Source organism: Medicago truncatula, chromosome 5, assembly GCF_003473485.1.
Source record: "Medicago truncatula cultivar Jemalong A17 chromosome 5, MtrunA17r5.0-ANR, whole genome shotgun sequence".
Lineage (NCBI taxonomy): Eukaryota > Viridiplantae > Streptophyta > Magnoliopsida > Fabales > Fabaceae > Medicago > Medicago truncatula.
In genome coordinates this window covers 4,750,910-4,776,201 of record NC_053046.1, presented here as the reverse complement: position 1 = coordinate 4,776,201, position 25,292 = coordinate 4,750,910, and the positions used below count along the sequence as shown (strand labels likewise).

Below are 25,292 nucleotides of genomic sequence, written 5' to 3'. Positions count from 1 at the left end.
TATTTGTCACTAAAATTGTACATCATATTCGTCAAAAAAAAAATTATCAACTTCATCGTTTGTGTAAGAAATCTTGAGTTATTTAAAATTTCAAACATTCCTATTTTATACCACTATCTATCTATCTATCTTAAAAAACTGTGAAGTTTGACATAACCCTAACCAAACGTTAATGTACCAATTTTCTTTTCCACACTACCACTAAGTTTACTTTATACCATAAACACAACTTAACACACTCTTATGTTCTTCATAATCACATAACAACATAAAACTTGCACAAATTGTGTTACTAGTTAGATGATTGCTCTATAATCACCTACCAAATGCTCACTAACACCTAATGAACGACATTTAACTATTTTTCACTTTTAAATTGATTAAGTTATTTTTTAAATCGGTTTAGGCAATTTAAAAGCTCCTCAAACGGTAATTAATTATAATTGAAGGTATTGTGAGTAATATAAGGTGCCTATAAGCAATTGCTAGATGTTTCACATCAACAATGGTATCTACTAAACCAACACCCCCTTTTCTACCACTCACACCACCACCATTTCTTGTTAAGAGTTATCATCTATCATTTCTGAACTCTGTATGTAACTTTACTCAACAAAAATAATGAGTGGCATAGCATTAACACCTGCAGCATTCAACCCCATAATCCCATCATCTTCATCTTCTTCCTCAAAATCTCAAAAACTCATCAGAACCAAAACCAGAGTCACATTCAACAACGCTATTTCAATCTCTTCAGACCCATTCATTCTCGACCTCGCTGAAACCTTAGAAGACTCCGTCCCTACACCACAACCTCTTCAGAATCTTCGACAAGCTTCTTCACACTCTCTTCTCTCTTCTCCATGGCCTTCTCGAAAACACGAACCTTTTCGCTTCAACGACTTCTCCTTCCTCCGTTCTTCCCAAATCCTCCCCGCCCCAATCCCAACCACCACCACCACTGCCACCGATCAGTTCCCCTGCCATATCAGCATCGTTGATGGACACTTCATACAATCAACTTCGAAAATCTCGGAGTTTTCAGATGGGGTTTACGTTGGTAATTTGTCAAAATTGAATGGTGTTGTTGCTAAGAGGGTTTTGGAATTGGTTTCTGGATTGGACGGTGGTGATTTGTTTTGGTCGATTAATGGTATGGGTGCACCGGATTTGACGGTGGTTTATGTACCGGAGGGTGTTCGTGTTGAAACCCCGGTACATTTGGGTTATGTATCGTTGCAGGGTAGTAAGGAAGGTGGGAATGAGTTGTATTTATCGAATCCGAGGGTTTTGGTGGTGGTGGAGAAAGGTGGAGAGGTTGATATAGTTGAGGAGTTTGAAGGGAATGAGAATGAGTGTTATTGGAGTAATGCTGTTTTGGAGGTTGTGATTGGGGAAGGTGGTAAGGTCAGGCATTCTTATGTTCAGACTCAGTCGATGCTTGCTGCGCATATCAAATGGACTTCCGTTCGTCAGGTTGATCATCTTTTTTTGCGCAATTTTTGCTTGGGATATCAATTTTTTGATGTATGTTTAGAGTTTGATTGTATGTTTGGCTCAGAGGTAGAGTATAAAAATTTGTGATTTTCGATGAACTTGATTGGAGTTCAATTGAGTTTGAAGTTAAGTATGAATTTATTGTTTATGCGAATGAAAATGTTATGTTAGAATAGTAAACTTGAGCTCTATAGGAAAGAGATAAATTAATGGACATAAGAATACAAACATTGATCATGAAGTTTGGTGCTAATTGTGCATATGACAGAGAAGCTGCATTGTTGTTTTTCGATTATGCAATTCTTAGTGTTATAGGGTACAATGCTGTGGTTAAATACTACAATTCGATTGATTGATCGACTGTCAACTTATCAGTGAATACGAGTCGTACACAGCAGGTCACTACTGGAATCATTTGCAAAACAATTTATCTTTTAGTACCTGATAGAAGTATTTCCATCATTTGTCATTAGGTTTCTATCACAATATCACACTACTACTTATATTGCCTTTATAATCTATATCAAGTATTGACTTCAAAAAAGTTATTTTCTATTGAGCTTGACTATTTAATGGAAAAAAATTTCATATGGACTTTTGATGAAGAAGATAATGGCTAACCATACGCAGAGGAATAGAAATGCAAATGATTACTAGTGAGGATAGAAAAGTAATTGTATAAAAATAACCTCTATAATTGCATTTTGTGTGCTGTTTGTTTTGTAGCAGTTAGCATTTTGCTATACTATTTTTTAGAAGTTATGCAAGGGTGGATATGTAGAAGAAACTTGACATGATTGGTTTGTGATTCTTTGGTAATTGTTTGCAGGAATCATCTAGTACATACGAGCTTACAGAGGTAAGCACAGGAGGCAAACTTGGAAGACACAATCTTCATATCAAACAACTAGGTCCGGACACAGTGACAGAGCTATCAACTTTGCACTTGTCTGTTGGTAATCAAACACAGGATCTTCACAGTAGTCTTGTATTGGATCATCCAAGGGGTTATTCCCGTCAGATTCATAAGTGCATTGTGGCTCATTCACAGGGACAAGCAGTTTTTGACGGAAACGTCAAGGTTAACAGGTAATTCTTTCTTTTGCACAACAATACAAGAGTGGATTTAGGCCAATTTTCGATTAGTTTCTAACAACTCACAAGAGCTTCTCAATTCAAATAAGTATCTAATAACCATTTATGAAGAACCGAAGAAGTCCTTACAATTGTATATATGTTTACGGAGAAATTAACAGAAAGAGATTATGAAACAATTCATATGCTGAAACTAATTTCACCCGTCTTGCTATGGATTGATACTCAGTTATTGTATTTTTTTTCTTCTGAAACAGCCAATGTTAATATTGTTAGCATTAATTATGCTGGGAGTAGGAATCGAACTCCCAACCTCCTTAGCACTCCACTCTTCAACTTCCCCTTCCCAACCACCAAACAAACCTTATACACCCTTGTTATTGCACGTATATCTAAACTGCCTTTTAGTCATTTATGTAGGAATGTGCTTTTATGTATCAAGAATGGAAAATTCTATGCATGCTTCACTTTTACTCTTTCGATTTAATATGTGATTGAGCTGTTGTGTTTCTAATGCTGATTGAGGACTGAAATCCCCACAATATAATCTAATTACTTAATGAGTTTTAGTTACATCTAATTGCTATAATTTTTATTTATTGAGCTAGGACAGGTGGTAATTGTTCACTAATGTCTTGTATTTCATCACATATGCCACTTTATATCAGTAATACACTATTCTTGTGTAGGTATGCTCAGCAGACAGATGCTGGACAGTTATCAAGAAGCCTTCTTCTTGAACCTCGTGCAACTGTAAATGTTAAACCAAATCTCCAAATCATCGCTGATGACGTCAAGTGTTCCCATGGAGCTGCAATAAGTGACCTGGAACAAAGCCAACTTCTGTATTTCCAAGCACGTGGCATTGATTCAGAAACAGCTAGAAGGGTTCTAATTTTTGCCTTTGGAGGGGAAGTGATAGATAAGTTTCCTAATTCTTCCATTAGAGATAGAGTACGAAGTCAGATTAAAAGTTTATTGGATCCATCTCCTAAATGATCACAATTGTAGGTATGTGCTACATGTAAACATGTTATGTCAGCTTGATAAAAGTATAAATTGGAATAGAAAAAAAATCTTGTTTCTTGTCATGGTTTCTAACCAATTTCTACAAAATGAAGTGTCTACTCCGGCAATTGTAACAATTGAGGCTTTATCCATCACCGTGCACTTCTAGTTGTATTTATGTATTTTTTGGAAAATACATTTTTCAGGTGAGTCCAAAAACAATAATAGGACTCACAGTTGTGTATGTAGAATATATACATATTTCTTATATATTTCTGTTTCTCATAACATGATTTTCTTACCAAGTAACATGAGATGTAGACCTTCTTCCAAATGGAACTCAATTTTCTCTCTATCCTAAGGCCTTATATATCTGCATATCAAGGATAAAAATATTCCCAAGTTTTTACATCTATTTGCAAAATGGAGTATTCTACAGCAGTAGATAATTATTGTTTTCCTTTTCTCATCAAATAAAGGGATACATTTCTCACAATCTATAGCATTGTTGAAATTTGGTTCCAGTAATTGGCAGTTGAACAGCATTACATGGCTTAAGCATCTAACAAATCTACAATATGCTTGAATGTAGTCTCGTGGTCATTATGCACTTCATTGATTGGATGTATCGAGTGTACACAGTTGCATAAATTGTCATTTCAAGTTACCAGTCAGAAACATCCATGCAATGTTTATAATTGAAATCACATTCAAAACTGAATAGCTAAAACTAGAGAAATAAGAAGACAGCAACAAAATACAATAGAAATTTTCCTTCTGTCCAGTACAAAAGCAGCAACTGAAACCATCCTTATTAGGCTTCTGAAGCTTTTGCTGAAGGCAGTGACTGTATTGGCATCACTATAAGCATGGTGTTGGGGCATGATTGGTTTTAACTATGCTCGCTATTTTTATAATTCTTAGTCATTGTTTTCCCTGTGAAGATGTATTCATCATGGGAAGGGAACTTCTGCACAGAGGAAGCAACTATTTTAAAAAAAAAAAAAAAGCAATCCAGGTCCTGTCACTATGACCACTTAGAAAAAGAGCACTGTTATTTACAGCTAAAGATTTGATCACGAAGGACACACAAAACTCTACTTAACCAATTGAATCTCGCTTTTGCCTGAAAACATGGTAGGTACCGTAATGGGTGAAAGTTTTCAAGACTTCAACTATGCTTGCTAGTGATGCTTTCATGATCTGTTTTTTCCCCGCTATCTTATGCGTTATCCTTAGGGTGTGTTTGTTTCAAGTTTACCAAATTTATTCCTAGGAATAACATTCCTTGGAATATAAAGATGAGAATTTTATTCTAAGGAATTTAGGAAAAATATGTTTGGTTAGCTTTATAATATTCCTAGGAACCATAAAAATAGGGATTATAATAGGTAAACTATTTATGAATTTATTCCCATCTCCATGGGAACTTTATTCCCACCCTTTTCCTTGGGAAATTTTTTCTATTCCCAGGAACATTTTATACCCGGGAATAAAATTTAATAAACTTGTAACAAACATAGGCATATACATTCCTATCATTTTATTCCCGGGAATCAACAATTATAACTTGAAACAAACACACCCTTAGATAAATGGAGCATTTTACAAATTTTGATCAGATGCAGGTATTGATAGATCAATTTTGGCACACCCGAATGTGACCGTTGTAACCCGTGCAAGACCAGAAAAATATTCTGACGACCTGCAAACCCACTTCAAACCGACTGTTGGTTTTTCTTGGGTGTATGTTGTTCAGTTTTTGGGTGGGTAAAATATTTCTGTCTAGCCCTAAGTAGTTTGGTGGTGTGGTTTGGCTTTGGATTGATGATGTGAACAAGTACATATTTAATACCAATATCAGTTTCTTGTTATAAGCTGAACTTAAATTTGCAGTTAAAAAAAGTTGAACTTCTCTAGTCCGAGTACATGAAAAGGGTGAATTATTGACATCCCTGTGTCTATGAGAATCTTGCATTTGAGTAAAAAATTTGCATGCATGGTTCTGCTAAGTAACTAAATGTTTTTAATTGTTAGTTAAATAACTAAATTTATTTAACTAACAATGAATAGGTCAAAGTGGTAAGGACCCTTTAAGTAAGTGGTTAGGAGTTCGGCCCCTATCTCTGCGTACGGATAAAGTTCAATTAAGAGGAGAGAATCCACCTTGTGTGTCAAACAGATTTTTTAACAGAGATTAATAACCACTAACAAACGGTGGAAAGTTCGTATGTTTTTTTTAAGGTAAAGTTCGTATGTATAATATGATATTTGTCATATTGTAGGATTATGATAGACTTGTATGCACTTTTTTTTTTATATCGATATAATACTCTCAAAATTAAGAATATATTAATCATAAACATTTTTTTATTATGATTCATTCTATACGAAAACACCCTTTAAAAAAAGTGAAAGATTTCTCTCCATCTCGCTGTCATTCCCTCCCTGGCTCCCTTATCCTCCACTTAAAACTTTCAAATAAAGTCTCAATTTGTTACGCGGTCACGTAAAAGAATGCATGATAGTCTTTATACAAAATATAAGTGTCAATCGGTGTCTTAAGAAATCAAAACATAATTATTCAAAAAAAAAAATCAAAATTGAAAAGTTTTTATTGAAAATGCTATTTGTCTTGAAGGAGCGATTCAAAAATCTATCATGACTTGTATTCCGCTCAACCATTATTTATTGACTTCCCTTTATCCCTCTCAACCTTCCGTATGTTCCGTCCGTGATACTTCTTTCTCTCGTTGTATATAGCATTATTAATACATTTTTTTTGAAGAAATTAAGCTCATCTACATAAATTAGCACGGTAGCATTATTAATACGTAATTGTTATTATTACTTATATTTTGAATACTACGGAATAATTCTTTTTAAAAAAAAAAAAAACTTACTCTATCGGAAACAAGGTCTAACCATCTTAAAAAGAAATGCTAATGAAAGGTCTGAAGTCCGAACACGAATTGTGACATACCTGCTGAATAGAAGACTGTTACTAAACCCACAGAAAAATATGAGAAATTGTAATAATCAACAGGTCACCCACTTTAAATTGTTAATAGTAATAATCCATCAGACACACAAAAACAAGTTTTTTCCAAACCAACAGACCTATAACATAATAGGTAGTGGTAACATATGTAGAAGGGTTTGATGTGCAATGAGATAATTTAAACAATATAGTCCCACATCGATTATCACAGCAAATATTTAAGTCTTCATAAACATAGAACAACTATTTTAGCATGTGTTCGTGAAAAGGAGAGATGGTTGGCATCTCCCCTGACAGGGATGGGAACAGCTTTCGGGCTTTCCTGTTACACACCTCGGTTAAGGCTATCCACCTCTTTGAGGTTGGATCTATAACCCAATTTTTTTTTCCTTTTTTTTTTTTTTTTACACTTCCATTCCATTCCATGCTTGTGAAGTTACTCTATTTACACAAAATTCCTTGACTCAAGGAAGAGAAAGATTACGCTAGTTAAAATTTCCAAGAGCACTGGACAATCTTATGCGTGAGATCTTAAGTTGGGGTTTGATGATAAATTCAAGACTTTGGTTAGTATATGCTTTGAAATATGAAAAAAATATCGAGACTGGTTTTGAAGACCATGGATGTAGGGACCGAGAGGGTACTACTATATAGGGAGAAGAAATACTTCTCTCTCTCTATAAAAAAAAACAAGAGAAATTTTCTATCGTCATGATCTTAAATAAAAGGAATTTAGGCACAAGACGTAACAATGCATTTTATTTAATTTTGTCAAAAATACACATTAGTAAACTGTTTTCTACTGTGTTTTGTTCAAGTTGTATAAGTGTATTCAAATGCATTATATTTTGGATTGTGACCTCACATGTGTTGCTTGTAAAGTAGGATAGATTGTCATGTGAGTTTAACTCAATTGGTAAAGACAATGCATAATATATGTAAGGTCCGGGGTTCAAACCTCAGTCAAAAAAAAAATTAGGATAGATTGATTTGGCTAATTTTTTGTGTTCTTGTTTTTTTTTTTTAGGAATTATTCTTCTATATTTAATTTATGAAAAAATTGTAAAAGTTTTACTTTTTTTTTTTTTTTTGAGAAAAAATTTTACTTTTGAATTTTCTAAAGATGCACCCCTAATAATACACATATGAGCATTTGTCTTAATTTATCAATGAACTTTAAGGTTAAACTAGATAAGGAGCATCAAGCTCAATTCCCTATCGAATTCCATCCATCATACTTACCTTTTATGTCTCAGCCAAACTCAAAATTACAAGGTCACTTTCTTTAAAAATTAATGGGTAGGTAAGGAGTACACTCTTTAACAAACTTTTTAACATACTCTCTTTCATTGATAAAATTTATCGAATCCCATTAAATTTACGTAGAATCAATATGAGTTGATCGATCTCATATAAATTTCAATTAATGAAAAATAATTTATTAAACATGTTCGTCGTCACTTTGTCAACCGTCACCAAGGCAATCATAAGGAGATTTATCATTCCGATGAAACACAAAATTACCAAGACCCTACCTCGTAAAATGAAATATAATTAACTGTGTAATTCATGGGTACACACAAAAAATTGAATATATTGTACGCCATTTACTCCCGTAAAGTACAAAGTATATTTTATTTGGTACAAAATTACAAAGTATTTTTTATTTTTTTTTATAATCCATATGCCAATTTATATCCGAAGTCGCTGACTAGCATAAAGAGCAGGTAAAATATAAGAAATTAAATATTTTTGTGGTAAAGTTTAAAATCGAAATTTGAACCAAAATAACCTCTTTAGAAAGATGATGATGAAAGAATGGACATCTATCTAGTATTTAACTCGGTGCATGTGTTTAACACACTCAAGAACTTATTACATGGTATTACCATAATTTTACAAAAGATATATATTGTAATTTTTCCAAAATCACAATGAATCAATGTAATTTCCATAAATCTTTTTGTGATTTTGATAAATCGACCATGATACGAAATTAATTGTACTATGATAAAAAAAAAAAAAAAGATTTTATTTTTAGCTATCCATGCATGTATGAAGGTGATTCCAACACTAAAAAAATATTACATTTGAATGTAGATTTAGTTAATGGATTGGATATTATTAATGCATGATTATATCATTGATGAAGTGCTGTTATAAAGTTTGTACATGAAAAAGTGGTGTTGGTGTAAAGTAAAAGAGGATGAGAGTGTACAAATAAAGGATGAGGCATTCGTTGCTCACCATACATCCAAGATAATATTTTGGGAAAAGGAAAACACACAAACACACATACATTCAACACCTCTATCTATCTCATCATTTCATTGATATTTTTATTATTATTTGTACTCTTATCACAAACACAACACAAAGAAGCAGAAGTAGTCTTAACAATGGCACTGAGGATGTGGGCTTCTTCAACTGCCAATGCTCTCAAACTCTCTTCTTCTTCCTCCAGATTACATCTCTCCCCTCCTTTTTCCATCTCCAGATGTTTCTCAACTGGTATTCTTTCATATGTACCCTCCTTTTTCCTATCAAGTTGAATGAATGTGGAAACATATATGTATTTATATCAATTTTTGCAGTGTTGGATGGACTCAAGTATGCATCTTCACATGAATGGGTGAAGCATGAAGGCTCAGTAGCCACTATTGGTATCACTGACCATGCTCAGGTTAGTTTACTGCACCTCTCCTCCTTAACATTCTCCGTAATATGTCCATGCAGAGCGCTCTGGTTTTAAATGAGGCCCCCACAAGTGGACAGTGGTATTATACCACTCAGATTAGTCGGTTGTTAGGTCAGATACTAAGTTATAAAAATAATTCTCTATAATATGTTCGTGTATGGGTCTCTAGTATGTGTATGCATGTAAATTGAATTAGACTTTAACTACTGCAACTTATAACTGAACTACATAACTTGACTGAATTGAGCTAAGGGTTAAAGTAGGAAAATGATCGAGATTCAAACCCTGACGAAAGAGAAACTACTAACATAAAGCTAATATACTAACATAATCATTACAATTTACAACTTAGGTGAAGGCTGAAACTGTTTAATTAATTGCACTTGTTGGTTGCAGGACCATCTTGGAGAGGTTGTGTTTGTGGAGCTTCCAGAACCTGGGGGTTCAGTTACAAAGGGTAATGGTTTCGGAGCTGTTGAAAGTGTTAAGGCAACAAGTGATGTAAACTCTCCAATATCTGGTGAGATTGTTGAAGTTAATGATAAGCTCACTGGAAAACCTGGCCTGGTAATTCATTCATTCACTCACTCACTCTCATTTTTAGGACAAGAAGGTTAATTACTTAGGAATGACTTAAGTACTTATTGAATATAAGAGCTTATGAATAAGTTATTTTAATTTACAATCAAATAGAGAATAAGAAACTTTGCAAAGCTAAAGAGATAAGTGAACTAGTGGTGTATGTTTATGAAAATAAGCTGAAAACAACTTACCTCAAATAGTTACACAGATGTTTATGTCATGACTTATGAAATAAGTCAACATTTAATGTCTTTGTCTTTAAATTAATTAACAGCTTATACAAGTTCATACTTATTTATTTATTTTTATTACTTTTGTGACTTGAAGATCAACTCAAGCCCATATGAAGATGGATGGATGATCAAAATAAAGCCAAGTGATCCATCTGAATTAGAATCCTTGTTGGGTGCAAAGGAGTACACAAAATTTTGTGAGGAAGAAGATGCTGCACATTGAAATTAATTTTCAATATATGGGACTGACTCTTTTTTTATATATGTACTATGATATTGTTATCTACTTTCTTCAAGTGCAATAGAATTGCTTCAAGTTGTTATTGTTCTTTCCTTGCTACTATTGTCATTGTTACCGACACTTCAGTGTGTCAGTCTTTCTATCTAGTCATGTAATTAAGAAGGAAATTTCTTATTCACCTCTATCCATTATTATTTTCATTTGAATGCTTCGTAGTTAAAAACACATGTTTGATAGCGAAGTTCGGTCAATTGTGTATATGTCTTCGCTCAGCAGCCTGTCCACTTATTGGTAATTGGTAGCTAATACTCGACACACTAGTTCAAATTACAACACTTAACCCTAAACCACACCACGAGGGGTTTCAACACCACACACACCCGGTCGCAACCCAACAAACATTTGGGCATGAAACAAAGGGCACGTTTCTCTTGCTTCGCTTAGCAACCTGTCCACTTATCAGTAACTATTAGCTATACTCGACAAACTAGTTGAAAGTCTGAATTTCATGGATTTGTTGAATATTAGTTTACATTTTTATTTTTTTTTATAAAATATTTCTTTACTTGATTAATGAGTAAAAGAATTTTTTTTCCACTTATCTAGTTAAATGTAATACTTTACCCAATAGAAGAGATCAAGTCAAGTGAGATGAGTTACCTTACCATTCGTTGAGATGACTTTAATCCTTAGCATAAAATAAAAGACTAATCAAAACTGAAGAAGCCAAAGAGCTTGTGACTTTTGGTTTGATGTTGATGGAAATTGAGGTAGGTTGGGCAAGATCCATTTTTTTCTTAATTTTTCATGACTCCGTTACGTGACATGAATTTATTTGAATAATTAACAAGTAAGGACAAACTCATTCTAATCAAAATTCAATGATAAAAAATGTACTAACAAACAAGTGCCAACATTTGATTTCTCCATTTCCTTGGCTATCATCATACATGTTAATGTAAATTATATTATAATTCCATGGCCTAAACCCTATGACTTGAACTTTATTTAAATATAATATAATTGACAAGAATATTAACTAAGAGACTAAGTAATCCCATGATTTATGTTACTTTTATAATTCTTGCAAGGCAATTATCTTTAGGCCTTGGCACTGGCAGGTAGGTAACTGGACAATCTGGATTAATTCTCTCCATCCTGCAAGACAAAAACAATCATAGACAAAATTGATTATTTATTTAATTTCTTAGCATATGAATACATTATTTTATTCCTTTGCATGCATCAATAAGTCAATGGTTGCAAAATGGAAGCAAGTGTGTATTAACCTACCTGTAGTTAAGAAGAAAATGATGAAGGTAAATAGTGATCTCAAGTTTAGCTAGATCACTTCCTGGACATAATCTGCTTCCTAATCCAAATGGATTGAATGATCCTGCTTTTGCTTTGTAATTCTACACCACATTTTTTAAGTACACATAACATAAGTTACATATTTTTTTTTTTTGAAAGATAACATGTTACATATTTTGTTCATCAAATTTAATTCACCAATGCATTAAGAAAATAACAAATTCTCTTGGATTGGAGTACATACCTCCCATCTGGAAGGATCATATTCCTTTGGATTGGTGTAAATTTCAGGATCCATGTGAACACCTCTATTCCAAACCAGGACCTTCCATCCTTTTGGTATTGTATAACCTGTAATTTTTTTCATTTTTAGTCATTTTTGCGCAAGTTTCGTAATTCTTTTAGAGATCCTGCAATCGTAATTGCAGCTGCATTGTTCGCATTTGTCTTCAATTAAAGGTTTGTTACAAATTGAGACTGCAACTGCAATTTAAAACCCATACTTTGTTTTACCGGAACTCCAAACCAAGCTAGGAAGTTGTATGTAATGTTGTACAAAATTATCAACTGAGGAAACATTGTGAATATATGGAATGGAATAACTAACCATTGATGTTAACATCAACTTTTGCCCGTCTAAAATTTGCAAATGAGATTGTTGTTATGCGCAGCATCTCATCAATAACCTATAATGTAGAATATATTAATTTATATTAATGTAAATATATATTATACCTTACTAAAATAATAACAATATGACAAGAAAGAATTCACATTTCACATACCTTTGAAAGATATTGCATTTGCTTAATTTCCTTAAGGTTCAGTCCTTTTTGAGTGGAAGGCCTTGTTTCCATGATCTCTTCTTGTTCTTTCTGAAAGATGCATAGTTTATTTTATTTTTTTTAAATTCAGTAACTTGATTTGAAAATGCAACATTATTATAAAATGTATATATGTGGACCATTTCCATAAACTATGGATTAAGAAGGAAAAAAAAGTCTTGAAATTAATATTAAAAGACCTTGGCCCTTTGGAAGACATGTGGATGATCAATGAGGTAAATAATAGTCCACAAAATTCCATGAGCAGAGCTTTCATGACCAGCTAACAAGAACACAAGAAGCAAGTCTATAATGTCTTCATCCTCCAACATCCTACCCTCTTCATCTTTGACTTCCATCAATAAATCCATCATATCTTTTTTCATCTTTTTTACTTTATTATTATTCCTCCTTTTTTGATCCACCAAGGCTTGCAATAGCTTCATCAACTTCTTTCTTGCCTAAACACACAACCATAAATTAATCAATTAATATATTGAATAGTAAAATCCATCCCCTTAATTTTCTCAATCACATGAAGAATGTTGCATTTTCATCTATATACACATAATTGACAACTTTAATGCATTTTTTAACCATGTCAATATGTCATCATCATTGTGAAGTATTCCCCGACTTTACCGATGATTAATTTCTGAAGGAAATTCGACCGATTACCTTTAATGATATCTTTCCTTCTAACAAATTTTTTTTTATCCATAAAATTCAACCTAAGATCTTATTTAAAAGAAAGGACAGAAATCTGAGTCAAGTTCCATTCAACCGATATACTTAGTTGATAAATTCAATATCATTATTACTAGCTACATAATTTATTTGCGGTCTCTATGATGCATGGCATGGTGTGACATTGACAAATACGTGTACATGTCTTACCCTCTGGAGCGGTGCTGGTTCAACAATAAATTGACCTTTGATCCTGATTCTATTTAAGGTACGGTATATTTGCCTTAGAAACCCCACAATGACACGTATAAAAGTAATTGATTCTCATCACATAAATCAATGTTTTGTCGGTGTTGAATACTAAATGCATGTTTGATATCATAAAATTATGACGAGTCGATGTGATTTTGCAACAAAAAAAATGGTGGTTCACCATAATTTCGAAGAATCCACAGCGATACCAAACATGTACCGATTAATTATTAAAAAAAAAAACTATTATGACTAACCTTGAGTGCTTTATGGAATGCAAATCCAGTGAGATTGATGGCGAGTGATTTCATTCCCTTAAGCAAATCAATGTACAAATTTTCAACCAAACCAAGGTCCACGTGATCACGATCAGAAGAAATGAAGATGGTAGTGATGACTTCAAAAGCAAACTTTCTCATCTCTTTAAGAAACTCACATGGTGTGTTCATTTTAGACAACTCTTCTAAATGTTTCACAGCACTATCCTCAATGAGACTAATATAAGTTGACAATGCTTCGTCACCATTTATGGGAGAAGTGATTAAACGTCTCAAACGTTTGTGTTCAGAATTTGAGATTCCATGGAATGATCTTTTACCTGTAAGGACCATGGTTGAATGAGGGTATCCAACCTTGAGATTCTCTTCGTCGGTTAGAACCTTACGACATGTCTCTGGTGTGCATACTATGATGCTTGGACTACCAAACAAATGTGTTCTATACATACCTGTCTTTCCATATCTAATAAAATAAAAGTAACATTAATAACTTTTGTGAGTAGTACTAAAGATGTTTTGACTCCTCTACAGCCACATACGGTGCAATACTTTCAGAATCGTTGAAATTAGTTAAACTGAAAGTCAAAAGTTTAACTCTTTAAATAATTCAACGATTCTCTAGTAACTGTACCGTACAAATGCGGCAGAGAATTCAAATTCACACTATGAGCAAAATAGATAGAAGAGTACCTAGAAACAAGGTTATTGATGAAGGAATCAGGATCAGCAGATTTGAAAGCTTTAAGGAAGGTAGGCATGTTACCAAAGAAAGGCCAACCCATATCACCTGGTGGGAGATTTTGTGATTTTCCCAACCTACCAACATAGTACCATTCATTCAATCTCCTTAGGAAACCAAACACAAATGCATATCCACCCAACAAAGCTGCTACTAGGATCAACCATTGGGAATAATCTAGCAACACCATTTTTTTTCTTCTTCCTATATGTCTATAATTAGTAAACCCCTTTTTATAGAACTATTTTTGGGACTCCTAGCTACTGAAGTCCTTGCTGCTCAAGATTCATTTAGGGTAGGGGGGTATTTATAAAGTGCCAAGTGGTCACCGTTCCGTAACTGCATGCAGAAGTATTAATACAATTTTGATGATATCTAGTTTTGTGCATTGTGATTTCTTATTCTGACCATTATTACATACATTTGACTTTTTTTTTTTTTTTAAAAGGGAAATATTTGACTTGTTACGGATAAATAATGCCACCAGATTACACTTTGAATCTTCACTATAAATGTTTGTATAAAAATGAAAAAACGAAAGAATTAATGTTTTATTGTTATTCAAATAATTAAATGATATATTCTTTTAGAGTTTAATATGTATTTTGCACATAGATATATGTTGCACATAGAATTAATGTTTTATTGTTATTCAAATAATTAAATGATATATATTCTGTAAGTGTTTCTTTCATTGCTTACCGAATTATTGTGTCATATATTATGACTTTTCCATGTAAGCAGCTCGCTGTTTATTTTCATAGCCAAATTTTAATTCCAAACTATTTATTTAACCACTCTATCTTAAAATAATTGTTACAATTTTACTTTTACCCATGTCAATGTACAACATTTGATAATTACTAATATTTTGAAAACATTTATTGAAGCAAATCGAATATTTTATTTATTAATATTTGTCTTTATATATTAATAAAAAAATGATTAAAGTAGATTGCGAATAATGCACATATGACAATTAATTGAGGCAAAATTTATTTTTTAGGAAAGTCTCTAAACTCATCAACCATGTTATTTAGTTAGGACTATAGCTTGGTTGATAAGTTATAAATAGCTTAAAGAATTATAAAAAGAGGTATATAATTTAAACCTGAAAAATTATCATAATTGTTATTTTTATTTTTTTACTCATATTATTGTTATTTATTTTTAGTAAATTTTCTATTTGTGTATAGGAAATTACTTTCATGATTTGTGATGAAATATTAGACAGTCTAAAGTCTTAACAAGTAAGCAGCTATAATTTGACTTCCATCTATTTGTTACGATTCTTTTTTCTAATTGAGTAACGTACTGTCTGCAAGGTGGCAACAAGTTGGTTGATACGACATTGTAAATTCGAAGTGTATAACAAGTTTGCATTGTTTACGACATGCAAGTAGCAGTAATTGCATTGCATTGTTTTCATGTCCCCATCATCTGCGTGATCATTAATATCTCATCTTCACCAACATCATTACCTCATGAGATTTAATCAGTTTGAGAGTATGATTGATGATGTATATATTTGAGAGTATCGAAGTATTCACCTATATCTTACCGGAGATGATTCTCTCAAGTTTTTTTCTCAAAAATCTCAATCGTTAAAATCCTTTCTTCTCCTTTTAATTTTATAATCTATCATTTCTTTTTTCTCTCACTACCAAATCAAATGCTAAGATTAGAAAGGAGCTCATATGATACGAGAGAATCCTTTCCCTACATCTTAGTTTACAAATAAGAAATTTGTTAGTGAATTCGTCAAAAATCACATCAATAAAATGTTTGATGTTTGGAGTAAATTAATCAAGCAACCAAAATAAAGTGGGTAACAATTATAAACACAAGCAAAAGTAGAAAGTAGTGAGAGAAGGAAAGAAAGAAAGAGAGAAAACACGAAATTTGTTTACCCAGTTCGATCCACTATATTGATGAGTAACTTTACAAAGAGATATAAAAAAGGTTACAAGAATTAGCCTTCAAACCTAATTCTATCCAAAGTCACAATCTCTTCCAGTGACCAAGAGGCTCAATTCTAATAGTGTTTTTCAAGGTGAATCAATCTCAACCCTAGTGTTTGTTGCCAAGAGCAAACTCTACAAACCCTAGTGTTTGTGTTGGCTTTTAAACCCTTGTTTTTAGCTCTCTCCCTCTTCTCTCTCAAGGTTTCATCTGATACAAGATCTATACTTATAGTAAGAGCATCCCTCGTAAAATTGGAATAAATATGAGCCCATAAAAAAACGTTCGATTTTTATTCTTCTGACAAAACCGGGCACTGTTTTTTGCTCTTTGACCGCCGAAAATTGTCATACCAAAAGGCTGAAAAACCTGTCAAAGACCGGCCACCGATTTTACCAAATCAGGCCTCGATTTTGGCGTTTCAAAAACTCCATTTTTCAGTCACTCTACAACAAAATTGTTTCGCAGTTGAGTTTTGGTGCTCCAAACGGTGGCTTTCTTTTGTGATCTTACTCTAAAAAAAACAGCCAAGAAAAACTCTAAAAAAAACACGTTTATTGTGGCCACACTGAAGCGTAGAGTTTGTATCTTCTTTGTGACATAGTAGATCAACTATTTAATATACTAGATTTTTCATGTTCATCCTGAATTAAATTCAGTCGGCATGTTCATCTAGTTTTGGTCTCGTGATACCCCTCTATGTCTAAATTTATGTCTCATAATAACACACACTATTTATTCCTTAATCATAAAACTTGTTATGCTTCTTCTGTTTCAATTTGGGAAATGTCCCCTATCTGTCAATACCTTCCTTCTATTTCAATTTAAATTAAGTAGTTCAGTTGCAAAAAAAACAAAAAATTATATAATTAAACTATCTTTTCGAAGCAAGATTAATTTTTTTCTTGCTCTCAGAAATTCGAGTTTTAGGGGAAAAAAAGTTCTAAAAAGGGTGACAACTGACAACTTTATTACCTTAAAATAAAAGTTGGGTAACTTTAGTTGCCTCAGTTAGAGTGGTTTATGAATGTGTAACTTGCCATGCCATTAAAAGAATTTAGTTTTTCATCGCAACAACATAATCCCTCCGTCCCTAATTATAAGACCCTTTTAAGAATTTTTTTTGTCCCTTTTTATAAGACATTTTTGTTAATTTCAACTACATTAATTATTTTTTTACATACATGCCCCTATTTATTATACATCTTTTTCTTCAATCAACAATAAATAACATGTTGAAAACATAAACTAACCTTCTTTCTTAAAGGATAAAATTGTAAAAACAATAGTGATTACAAACAACTTTAATACAAATATCCACTATCTTAATTTCCGTGATTTTGATAAAAGGGTCTTATATATAGGGACGGAGGAAGTAATTTTTAATAATTGTAAATCCACCCATGCTAAAAAGTTAAGAAGCTAAAATAGGAATAAATCAATAAATACACAAGTGAAAATGATAAAATTTAAAGCTTTCAAAATTAATAATACACAATTTTCAAAATTTTATTTTTATTTTTAGTTTTTTAACTTGTACCTTAAGGACACATCCACAAGTTAGCATTTTCTTTAAAAATGTGATAGTTCTTCAATCTTTTCAATGCACCTAATTCCGATGGCTAGTTACCAACAAAGACAGCCTCAATATATGCAATATGCAGGGGAAGCGAAAAAGCACAATTGTCATTGGTAGGGATTTTTTTATTTAATGGTAGGGATTGGATGTCCATTGTATTTTTTTACTTGATTTTTCTCCATTTTCAACCCAACCATTAAATATACAAATCACTTTTTTTTCCTTCTTTTAAATTAATTCTTGTTTTCTTTATCTTTTATGTTTGATGGTTGAGATTGCACTCAAGAAAAATTGAGGATTTTGAATAGAGAGAATTTGTTTCCTATTAGTAGGGTGGTGCCTTTTTTGTTTTTGCTATTTTTTTTTTTCTAAGGTGAGCGTCTCTTCGATGGATCACAAATTATATACTTTTAGATTAAATGTTTGTTTGTTATGGATTAAAATTAAAATGATTTTGACATCGAATAATTTAAAAAATTTATAAATTAAGGGTGTCCACATCATTTTAATTGTCATCAAGAGATTTATTTAAAAAAAAAAAAAACTGTCATCAAAAGATGACTGCCTAGGTGAAGGCCGAAATAGCCTAAACCCTACTTCCATTTGAATTAGGAAGTAAATTGAGTTTCTCAATCAAAACTATTGTAAAAAAAAAAGTCAACTTAAATTGACATCCAATAAAATTGAAACGATATAGAGAAAGTATGTATCGATGTTTTATTTTCGATTAAAAAAAGAAAAAAGTACCAACATTTTAATTTATTCTTTCTTGGCCTATTATACGAGCAAATAACTTTTTTTTAAGGCATACAAGCCAATTACATTATTAATATAGGATTGGAACACAACATTCACCATAAAATGAGCTATCTGTACTGTTCATTCCGAGCAATATTTTTTATTTTTGTTTAAAAAAGAACTTTTTTTTTTAAATATAGAAGACTATATTTGTGTAACATAAATGTTTGAGTTGAGTCATTAACACATTTTACTACTTCATCAACAAAAAGAAAAGAAAAGAATGTACTCCCTCCGTTTCAAAATGAGTGTCGCTTTAGCAAAAAAAATAATTGTTTCAAAATGAATGTCACTTTATATTTCTAATACAACTTTAATTTTTTTTCTTCCAACTTTACCCTCAATAAATACTCCAACTTTTTTCTCACACAATTTTCAATTCAACTTTAAGTTTGTTTTTTTCATATAAAACAAGGGTTGTTTAGTAAAAGTGTTATGTCTAATGATTATTTCATTTCATTCCTTAATATGTGTGCAATTGGCTAAAACGACACTCATTTTAAAACAGAAAGAGTATATGTTATTAACCACTTTTTTACCATATATTTCATTAACCACTTTGATTACTTAATTAACTACGAAAATGCAATACATTAATCACTTACATAAATATATGTACTTCAGTCATTTTGTAATTATGTATAATAACTGATTAATGATTTGCATTTTCGTGATTAGTGAAGTAGTCAAAGTGGTTAACGAGATATATATAGTAAAAAAGTGGAAAACAAAATACTTTTTTATAAATGAAGTAGTGAAATTAATTGATGACACAATCTTGTGTTTGTGTTACAAATAGAGTTTATTGTGTTCACCGTGTAAATATAATGAACAGCACAGAGTGTCAACTTTTGTGTTAAAAAATTGTGTTCCAAAACCCTATGACTTGGCCTTATTTTTTTTAATCAAGAAGAAAGGACAAAATAAAGTAAAAACTACGATCTTAGGCGAAGAACTCCAAGAGCATTGACAAGAATAGAGAGAGAACAATCCCATGATTTATGTTACTTTTATAATTCTTGCAAGACAATTATCTGTAGGCCTTGCAATTGGCAGGTAGGTAATTGGACAATCTGGATTAATTCTCTCCATCCTGCACACCAAAAACAATCAGAGACAGAACAAAATTGGTTATTTATTTAGAAAAATGAATTATAATTTTATTCCTTTGCAAAATGGAAGCAAGTGTGTATTAACCTGTAGTTAAGAAGAAAATGATGAAGGTAAATAGTGATCTCAAGTTTAGCCAAATCACTTCCTGGACAATACCTACTTCCATATCCAAATGGAAGAAATTGTCCTACTCTTGCTTTGAAATTCTGCATCACATTTTTAAAGTACACATAACATAATACATATTTGTTCATTAAATTAAATAAATGGATTGTTAAAAAAAAAAAAAAAAATCAATTCAATATTAATTATTATACATACCTCCCATCTGGAAGGATCAAATTCCTTTGGGTTGGGGTAGTTTTCAGGATCCATGTGAACACCTCTGTTCCATACCAGGACTTTCCATCCTTTTGGTATAGTATAACCTGCAATTTTTCATTTTCATTTTTAGTTTTTCTTTTCTTCTAATGCTGGATGACATTTTTTTTTTTAATATAAGGGCATGGTTTCGTATTTCTTGCAGCCATTTCGTAAAATTTTATAGGTATCTGCAATCGTAATTGCAGTCGTATTGACTACATTTGTCTGCAACTAAAAATTTGTTATCAACTGCGACCAAAACCATGCTAGGGAGTTGTCATGGAGTACAAAATTATCAACGCAGAAAAATATATGGAATGAAATGACTAACCATTGAGGTTAAAATCAACTTTTGCCTGTCTAAAGTTCGCAAATGAAATACTTGTTTTGCGCAGCATCTCATCAATAACCTATAATGTAGAATATATCATATCAAAACATACTTTTTATTTTGGAAATAAGCCAATAATCTATAGTGTAGAATATATCATGTTAAAATCATAATTTTCATTTTAGAAATAACCATGCAACTTAGTTGAAAGATGGTTATTTTTAATTCAGGCAAAAATACTTTGTTAAAATAATAGTACTTCTTCGATCTTAAATATACGAGAAATTTGAATCAACAAAATTTAATGTATTTAATCAACTAAATATATCAAATTTTGTTGACCAAACTTTCTACTTATGACCGGAATCATTAATATGATAAGAAAGAATTCACCTATCGCATACCTGAGAAAGATATTTCATTTGCCTAATTTCCGTATGTGTAAGTCCTTTTTGATCGGAAGGCCTTCTTGCCATAATCTCTTCTTGTTCTTTCTGAAAGGGTTCATAGTTTTGTTTGTTAAAAAAAAAAACAGTAACAAATTTTGAAAATGCCACATTAATTAATAGTATTAAAACCTTGGCTCTTTCGAAGACATGTGGATGATTAGTGAGGTTGATAACGGTCCACAAAACACCATAAGCAGAGCTTTCATGACCAGCTAACAAGAACAAAAGAAGCAAGTCTATAATGTCTTCATCTTCCAACTTCTCACCCTCGTCGTCTCTGGCTTCCATCAACAACTCCATCAAATCTTTTTTTGTCTGTTGTTTTTCATTATTATTGTTTCTCCTCTTATGATCCACCAAACCTTTCAACAGCTTCACCAACTTCTTTCGTGCCTAAACACAATAGGATTTTTTTAAATGTAACTATAAGGTGTAAATCAAATTGTGTACTTAGATGAATAAATGAGTATATAATTAATTACCTTGAGTGCTTTATAGAATGGAAAGCCAGGAAGATTGATCGATTGGGACCTCATTCCTCGAAGCAAATCAATGTACAAATGCTCAACCAAAGCAAGGTCAGCATGTTCACGATCAGAGGAAAAGAAGACAGAAGTGATGACATCAAAAGTGAACTTTTTGGCCTCTTTGAGAAACTCAACCGGTGTGTTCGTTTTAGACGAATCTTCTAAATTTTTCACTACAATATCTTCTATGAGACCAATATAATTGTACAATTCGTGACCATTTATTGGAGACGTGGTTACCTTTCGCAAACGTTTATGCTCGGCACTTGATATTCCATGGAATGATTTTTTCCCTGCAAGTGCCATAGCTGAAGCAGGGTATCCTGGCTTGAGATGTTCCTCGTCTTTTAGTACATTACGACATGTCTCTGGCGAGCAAACTATGACGGTTGGATACCCAAACAAATGTGTCCTGTACATACCTGTCCTGCCATATCTGTATTTTATAAAATAAAAACCATCCAAAGTTAGTCACATTTATGAGCATCCACGACTATAGATGTTTTTGCACTATGTTTTGAGTAAATTTTCTTGAGTAGTATATGTTGGAACATTGGTGGAAATATAAAAAGTGGTCTTATAAGCAGAGTCTTTTTTGATATTTTGTGCCTTTGTCTTTGGAGAAATTAGATATTAAAATGATATTAATATCATATTTGAGTGGTCGCAGAATCGTAGTAAGGTTGTCATCAGGGGCGGAGCCACCTATTGTCCAGGGGATTCATTATGAACCCCCTCAGGTATGAGTCTTGCACCTTCATTGCACCAAATCTCTCTCTTCTTTGCACCCAAATACACAACTTCTGTACTGTCACATCCAGTTTTTGTGCCATCCATATTTGTCTTTCCTTGTACCACACTGACAATCTATCTTTTCGTTTTATTTGATTTAACATTATTTAATATAGTTTGTTTTATTCTTTAATCTTTCCAAAGTACATTAGTTGTACATTAGTTTGGAACCCATGTATTCTTTAATGATCTTTGATTTCTTTGTCATAAAAAAAAAGATCTTTCATTTCTTTATTACTCTATTTTTTGTACTTTATGTTTCAAATAAATGTATTTAAATATACAAAATAATTAAAATAAGTATTTTGTATACTTTCTTAAAAAAAAAGTATTTTGTATACTACTTTTAACTATACTATGACAATGATATCACTAATTTTTTGTCAAAAACAATGAATAGTTATAATTTTATATATAAAATAATAATAATTCATGAAAATAAAAAGTCTGCATCTCTATAGCAATTACACTTCTATTCAAACATATGTTTGGTGACCGACACTGACACAATACCGACACATGTGATTTACATTCAATTTTGATATTTTTAATTACTATCAACGACGATGTGTCTATATCGTGTCCAAGTGTTAGTGTTTCATAAGTGTGCACCCCCTGACTCAGGGTTCTGGCAACGCCATTGGTTGTCATAGTAGCACATTCGAAGTCATAGTACCAATGATTTTAGTGTTAAATTTGAGTTGTCTTTGTACCATATTAAAAATGTATTTTTAGACATATCCAACGGTGCAAAAAGACGCCGAGACAGTTGCAGCGGAACTGTTTTATTCTTGGACGTCGGAGTTAATGTGTTTAACTGTTTATACTTTTTTTTGTTAAATACATCCCTGGTCTAATTCCTGTTTCACTATACTATGCCAACAAAATTATTAATGAAACAAGAAACGCAAAATAGGAAATTAGACCAGAGTTCCTTTTGTGTAGGTAATATTAATGTTTAAGTATAACATTTTGGAAATTTTACTAGTTTAGTAACGGGTATAGATTTTCACGCATACGAGTATCATTATCTCCACAATCATATCCGATATCTAGGATCATCTCCAATGGTTAGGTTTTAACGATTTAAGATGCGGTGCCTAATATATATATATACCCCTATTAGGGAGAAATTTTTTAGGGTCTTACTTAAGCATCTCATTCTTAAGTGGACCCCGTAATACTTTTCATTAAATGAATCATTTTGCAATGCTTGTTTAGCATGCTTTGTTTATTGGTGGGACTCATTTAAAACTTTTGTCAAAGATACTGCATTGGAGTGATTGAGTGCTTATTAGATAATGTTATTAAAAAATTATAAATGAATTATGTATATATGTGAGACCAGTTTAAGTACTCAAAATTAAGAATCTCTATTGTGAATGCTATAAAGAGTAGTCGAAAAAAGTTTATTGTTTTCGCGTGTAATCCATGCGAGCTGTTGTAGTGCAGATATGGTGAGTGATACTGTGACGGGTATAGGTTGGTAGAGAAGATAATCAACAGAATATGTGGTTGAGAGAAATATTGGCCATGAAAAGAAAGAGACAAAGAAAATCAAATATTACATATATTGAAATATAAGATTTTATTTATTTATATTTCATGGTTTTGTAGATGAACCGAAGCATAGATGGATGAATACCTGGAGATAAGGTTATAGATGAGTGAGTCAGGATCAGATTTAGCATATTTGGCGAAGGTAGGCATGTTACCAAAGAAAGGCCAACCCATATCACCTGGTGGGAGATTTTGTGATTTTCCCAACCTACCAACATAGTACCATTCATTCAATCTCCTTAGGAAACCAAACACAAATGCATATCCACCCAACAAAGCTGCTACTAGGATCAACCATTGGGAATAATCTAGCAACCCCATTTTTGTCTAGTTTTTTGTTTGTGTTTTTTGCAATGTCTTTGATAACTTCTTTGGTTGCTAGTGTTTATATAGTGCCAACGTATGTACATGGATACCTTTTTTTTCCCTCGTTAGAAAAAATGTACGGATGCTTGTGAGTTACTTTGTACGTAAGTAATGTTAATGAGTGCATGAAGTTACTTGTTAAGCATCTTAAAGAGTACTTGTCAAGTATCATTTTAGCATTTTTTATATGTCTTAAAATAATCGTTAGTTTAAAATATCAATGCAATATTTATTAATTTGTTCTATTAATAAATAAGATAGTGTTAACTTGTACCCTTGAAACACATGTTAATAAACTCAAAAAAAGAAATATTCTATAAAATCTTGTACATTCAATTCATTAAAAAGTTAAAGAATAAATAAAATAAATACATTCCAATAAATTATTTCTATATTTGATTCATTAACCTAACTACAATTAATAAAGATGTTTTAATAAATTACATTAATTTTAACGTTGAAATAAATTCAACTGATCATTTCCTTAAAAACCGCATACAACTCTAAACCCCGTGAGCTTAGCTCAGTTGGTAGGGATATTGCATATTATATGAAGGAGCCGGGGTTCGAACCCCGGACACTCCACTTCTCCACAATTAAATTGTGTGAGCTCTAGCCACTAGGCTACTTGACCAAAAAAAAAAAAAAATGAAACATGTGGAAGTAAATTTTTATGAAAATTTATATATTTTATGTATTAGAAATTAAAATACTTTTCAAGCATCTTAAATAGTATTTGATACTCATTCGTCCCAAATTATAAGAGGTTATGAACATTTCACATGTATTAAGAAATGTAATTAATTTTATATGAAAAATAGATATTATAAGTTGTTTTACAAAATTGCCTTAACAAATGGTATGAAAAAAATAAATTAAAAAATTAAAAGAAGAAAAAGTAATAAATAGTTAATCGTATAATAGAAAAGATAAGAATGTTTCCTTGGTATTCTCAAATGATATATAATCTAGAATAATTTTTTTTTCTTCAAAATGATTTACA

General features: G+C 31.9%; 4 protein-coding genes and 1 non-coding gene across 5 annotated transcripts; 3 read left to right on the top strand and 2 right to left on the bottom strand.

The window, feature by feature from the left end:
* The first annotated feature begins 509 nt into the window (after positions 1 to 509).
* On the top strand, positions 510 to 3,934 carry LOC11429389 (protein ABCI7, chloroplastic). Its single transcript, XM_003611421.4, has 3 exons — positions 510 to 1,476; positions 2,327 to 2,586; positions 3,282 to 3,934. Exons 1-3 carry the CDS (start codon positions 622 to 624, stop codon positions 3,589 to 3,591), a joined length of 1,425 nt encoding a protein of 474 aa, XP_003611469.1. The 5' UTR covers positions 510 to 621; the 3' UTR covers positions 3,592 to 3,934.
* A 2,922-nt stretch (positions 3,935 to 6,856) lies between these two features.
* LOC112422288 (U6atac minor spliceosomal RNA) lies at positions 6,857 to 6,988 on the top strand. The gene has a single exon (XR_003012656.1). It is a non-coding gene; the product is annotated as a U6atac minor spliceosomal RNA (small nuclear RNA).
* Positions 6,989 to 8,856: 1,868 nt separating this feature from the next.
* LOC11433975 (glycine cleavage system H protein, mitochondrial) lies at positions 8,857 to 10,543 on the top strand. Its single transcript, XM_003611416.4, has 4 exons — positions 8,857 to 9,112; positions 9,196 to 9,284; positions 9,696 to 9,866; positions 10,209 to 10,543. Exons 1-4 carry the CDS (start codon positions 9,001 to 9,003, stop codon positions 10,335 to 10,337), a joined length of 501 nt encoding a protein of 166 aa, XP_003611464.1. The 5' UTR covers positions 8,857 to 9,000; the 3' UTR covers positions 10,338 to 10,543.
* Positions 10,544 to 11,249: 706 nt separating this feature from the next.
* Positions 11,250 to 24,297, bottom strand: LOC11421816 (beta-amyrin 11-oxidase). The gene is made up of 9 exons (XM_003611415.3): positions 24,219 to 24,297; positions 14,401 to 14,613; positions 13,690 to 14,173; positions 12,694 to 12,954; positions 12,455 to 12,544; positions 12,277 to 12,355; positions 11,914 to 12,020; positions 11,649 to 11,770; positions 11,250 to 11,513 (listed from the first exon to the last, which is right to left on the bottom strand). The coding sequence occupies exons 1-9, from the start codon at positions 24,242 to 24,244 to the stop codon at positions 11,420 to 11,422; spliced, it is 1,476 nt and encodes a 491-aa protein (XP_003611463.2). The 5' UTR covers positions 24,245 to 24,297; the 3' UTR covers positions 11,250 to 11,419.
* LOC120580523 (beta-amyrin 11-oxidase) lies at positions 19,514 to 24,278 on the bottom strand. Its single transcript, XM_039834245.1, has 8 exons — positions 24,009 to 24,278; positions 21,527 to 22,007; positions 21,174 to 21,437; positions 21,000 to 21,089; positions 20,596 to 20,674; positions 20,223 to 20,329; positions 19,986 to 20,107; positions 19,514 to 19,881 (listed from the first exon to the last, which is right to left on the bottom strand). The coding sequence occupies exons 1-8, from the start codon at positions 24,242 to 24,244 to the stop codon at positions 19,788 to 19,790; spliced, it is 1,473 nt and encodes a 490-aa protein (XP_039690179.1). The 5' UTR covers positions 24,245 to 24,278; the 3' UTR covers positions 19,514 to 19,787.
* Positions 24,298 to 25,292: the final 995 nt, after the last annotated feature.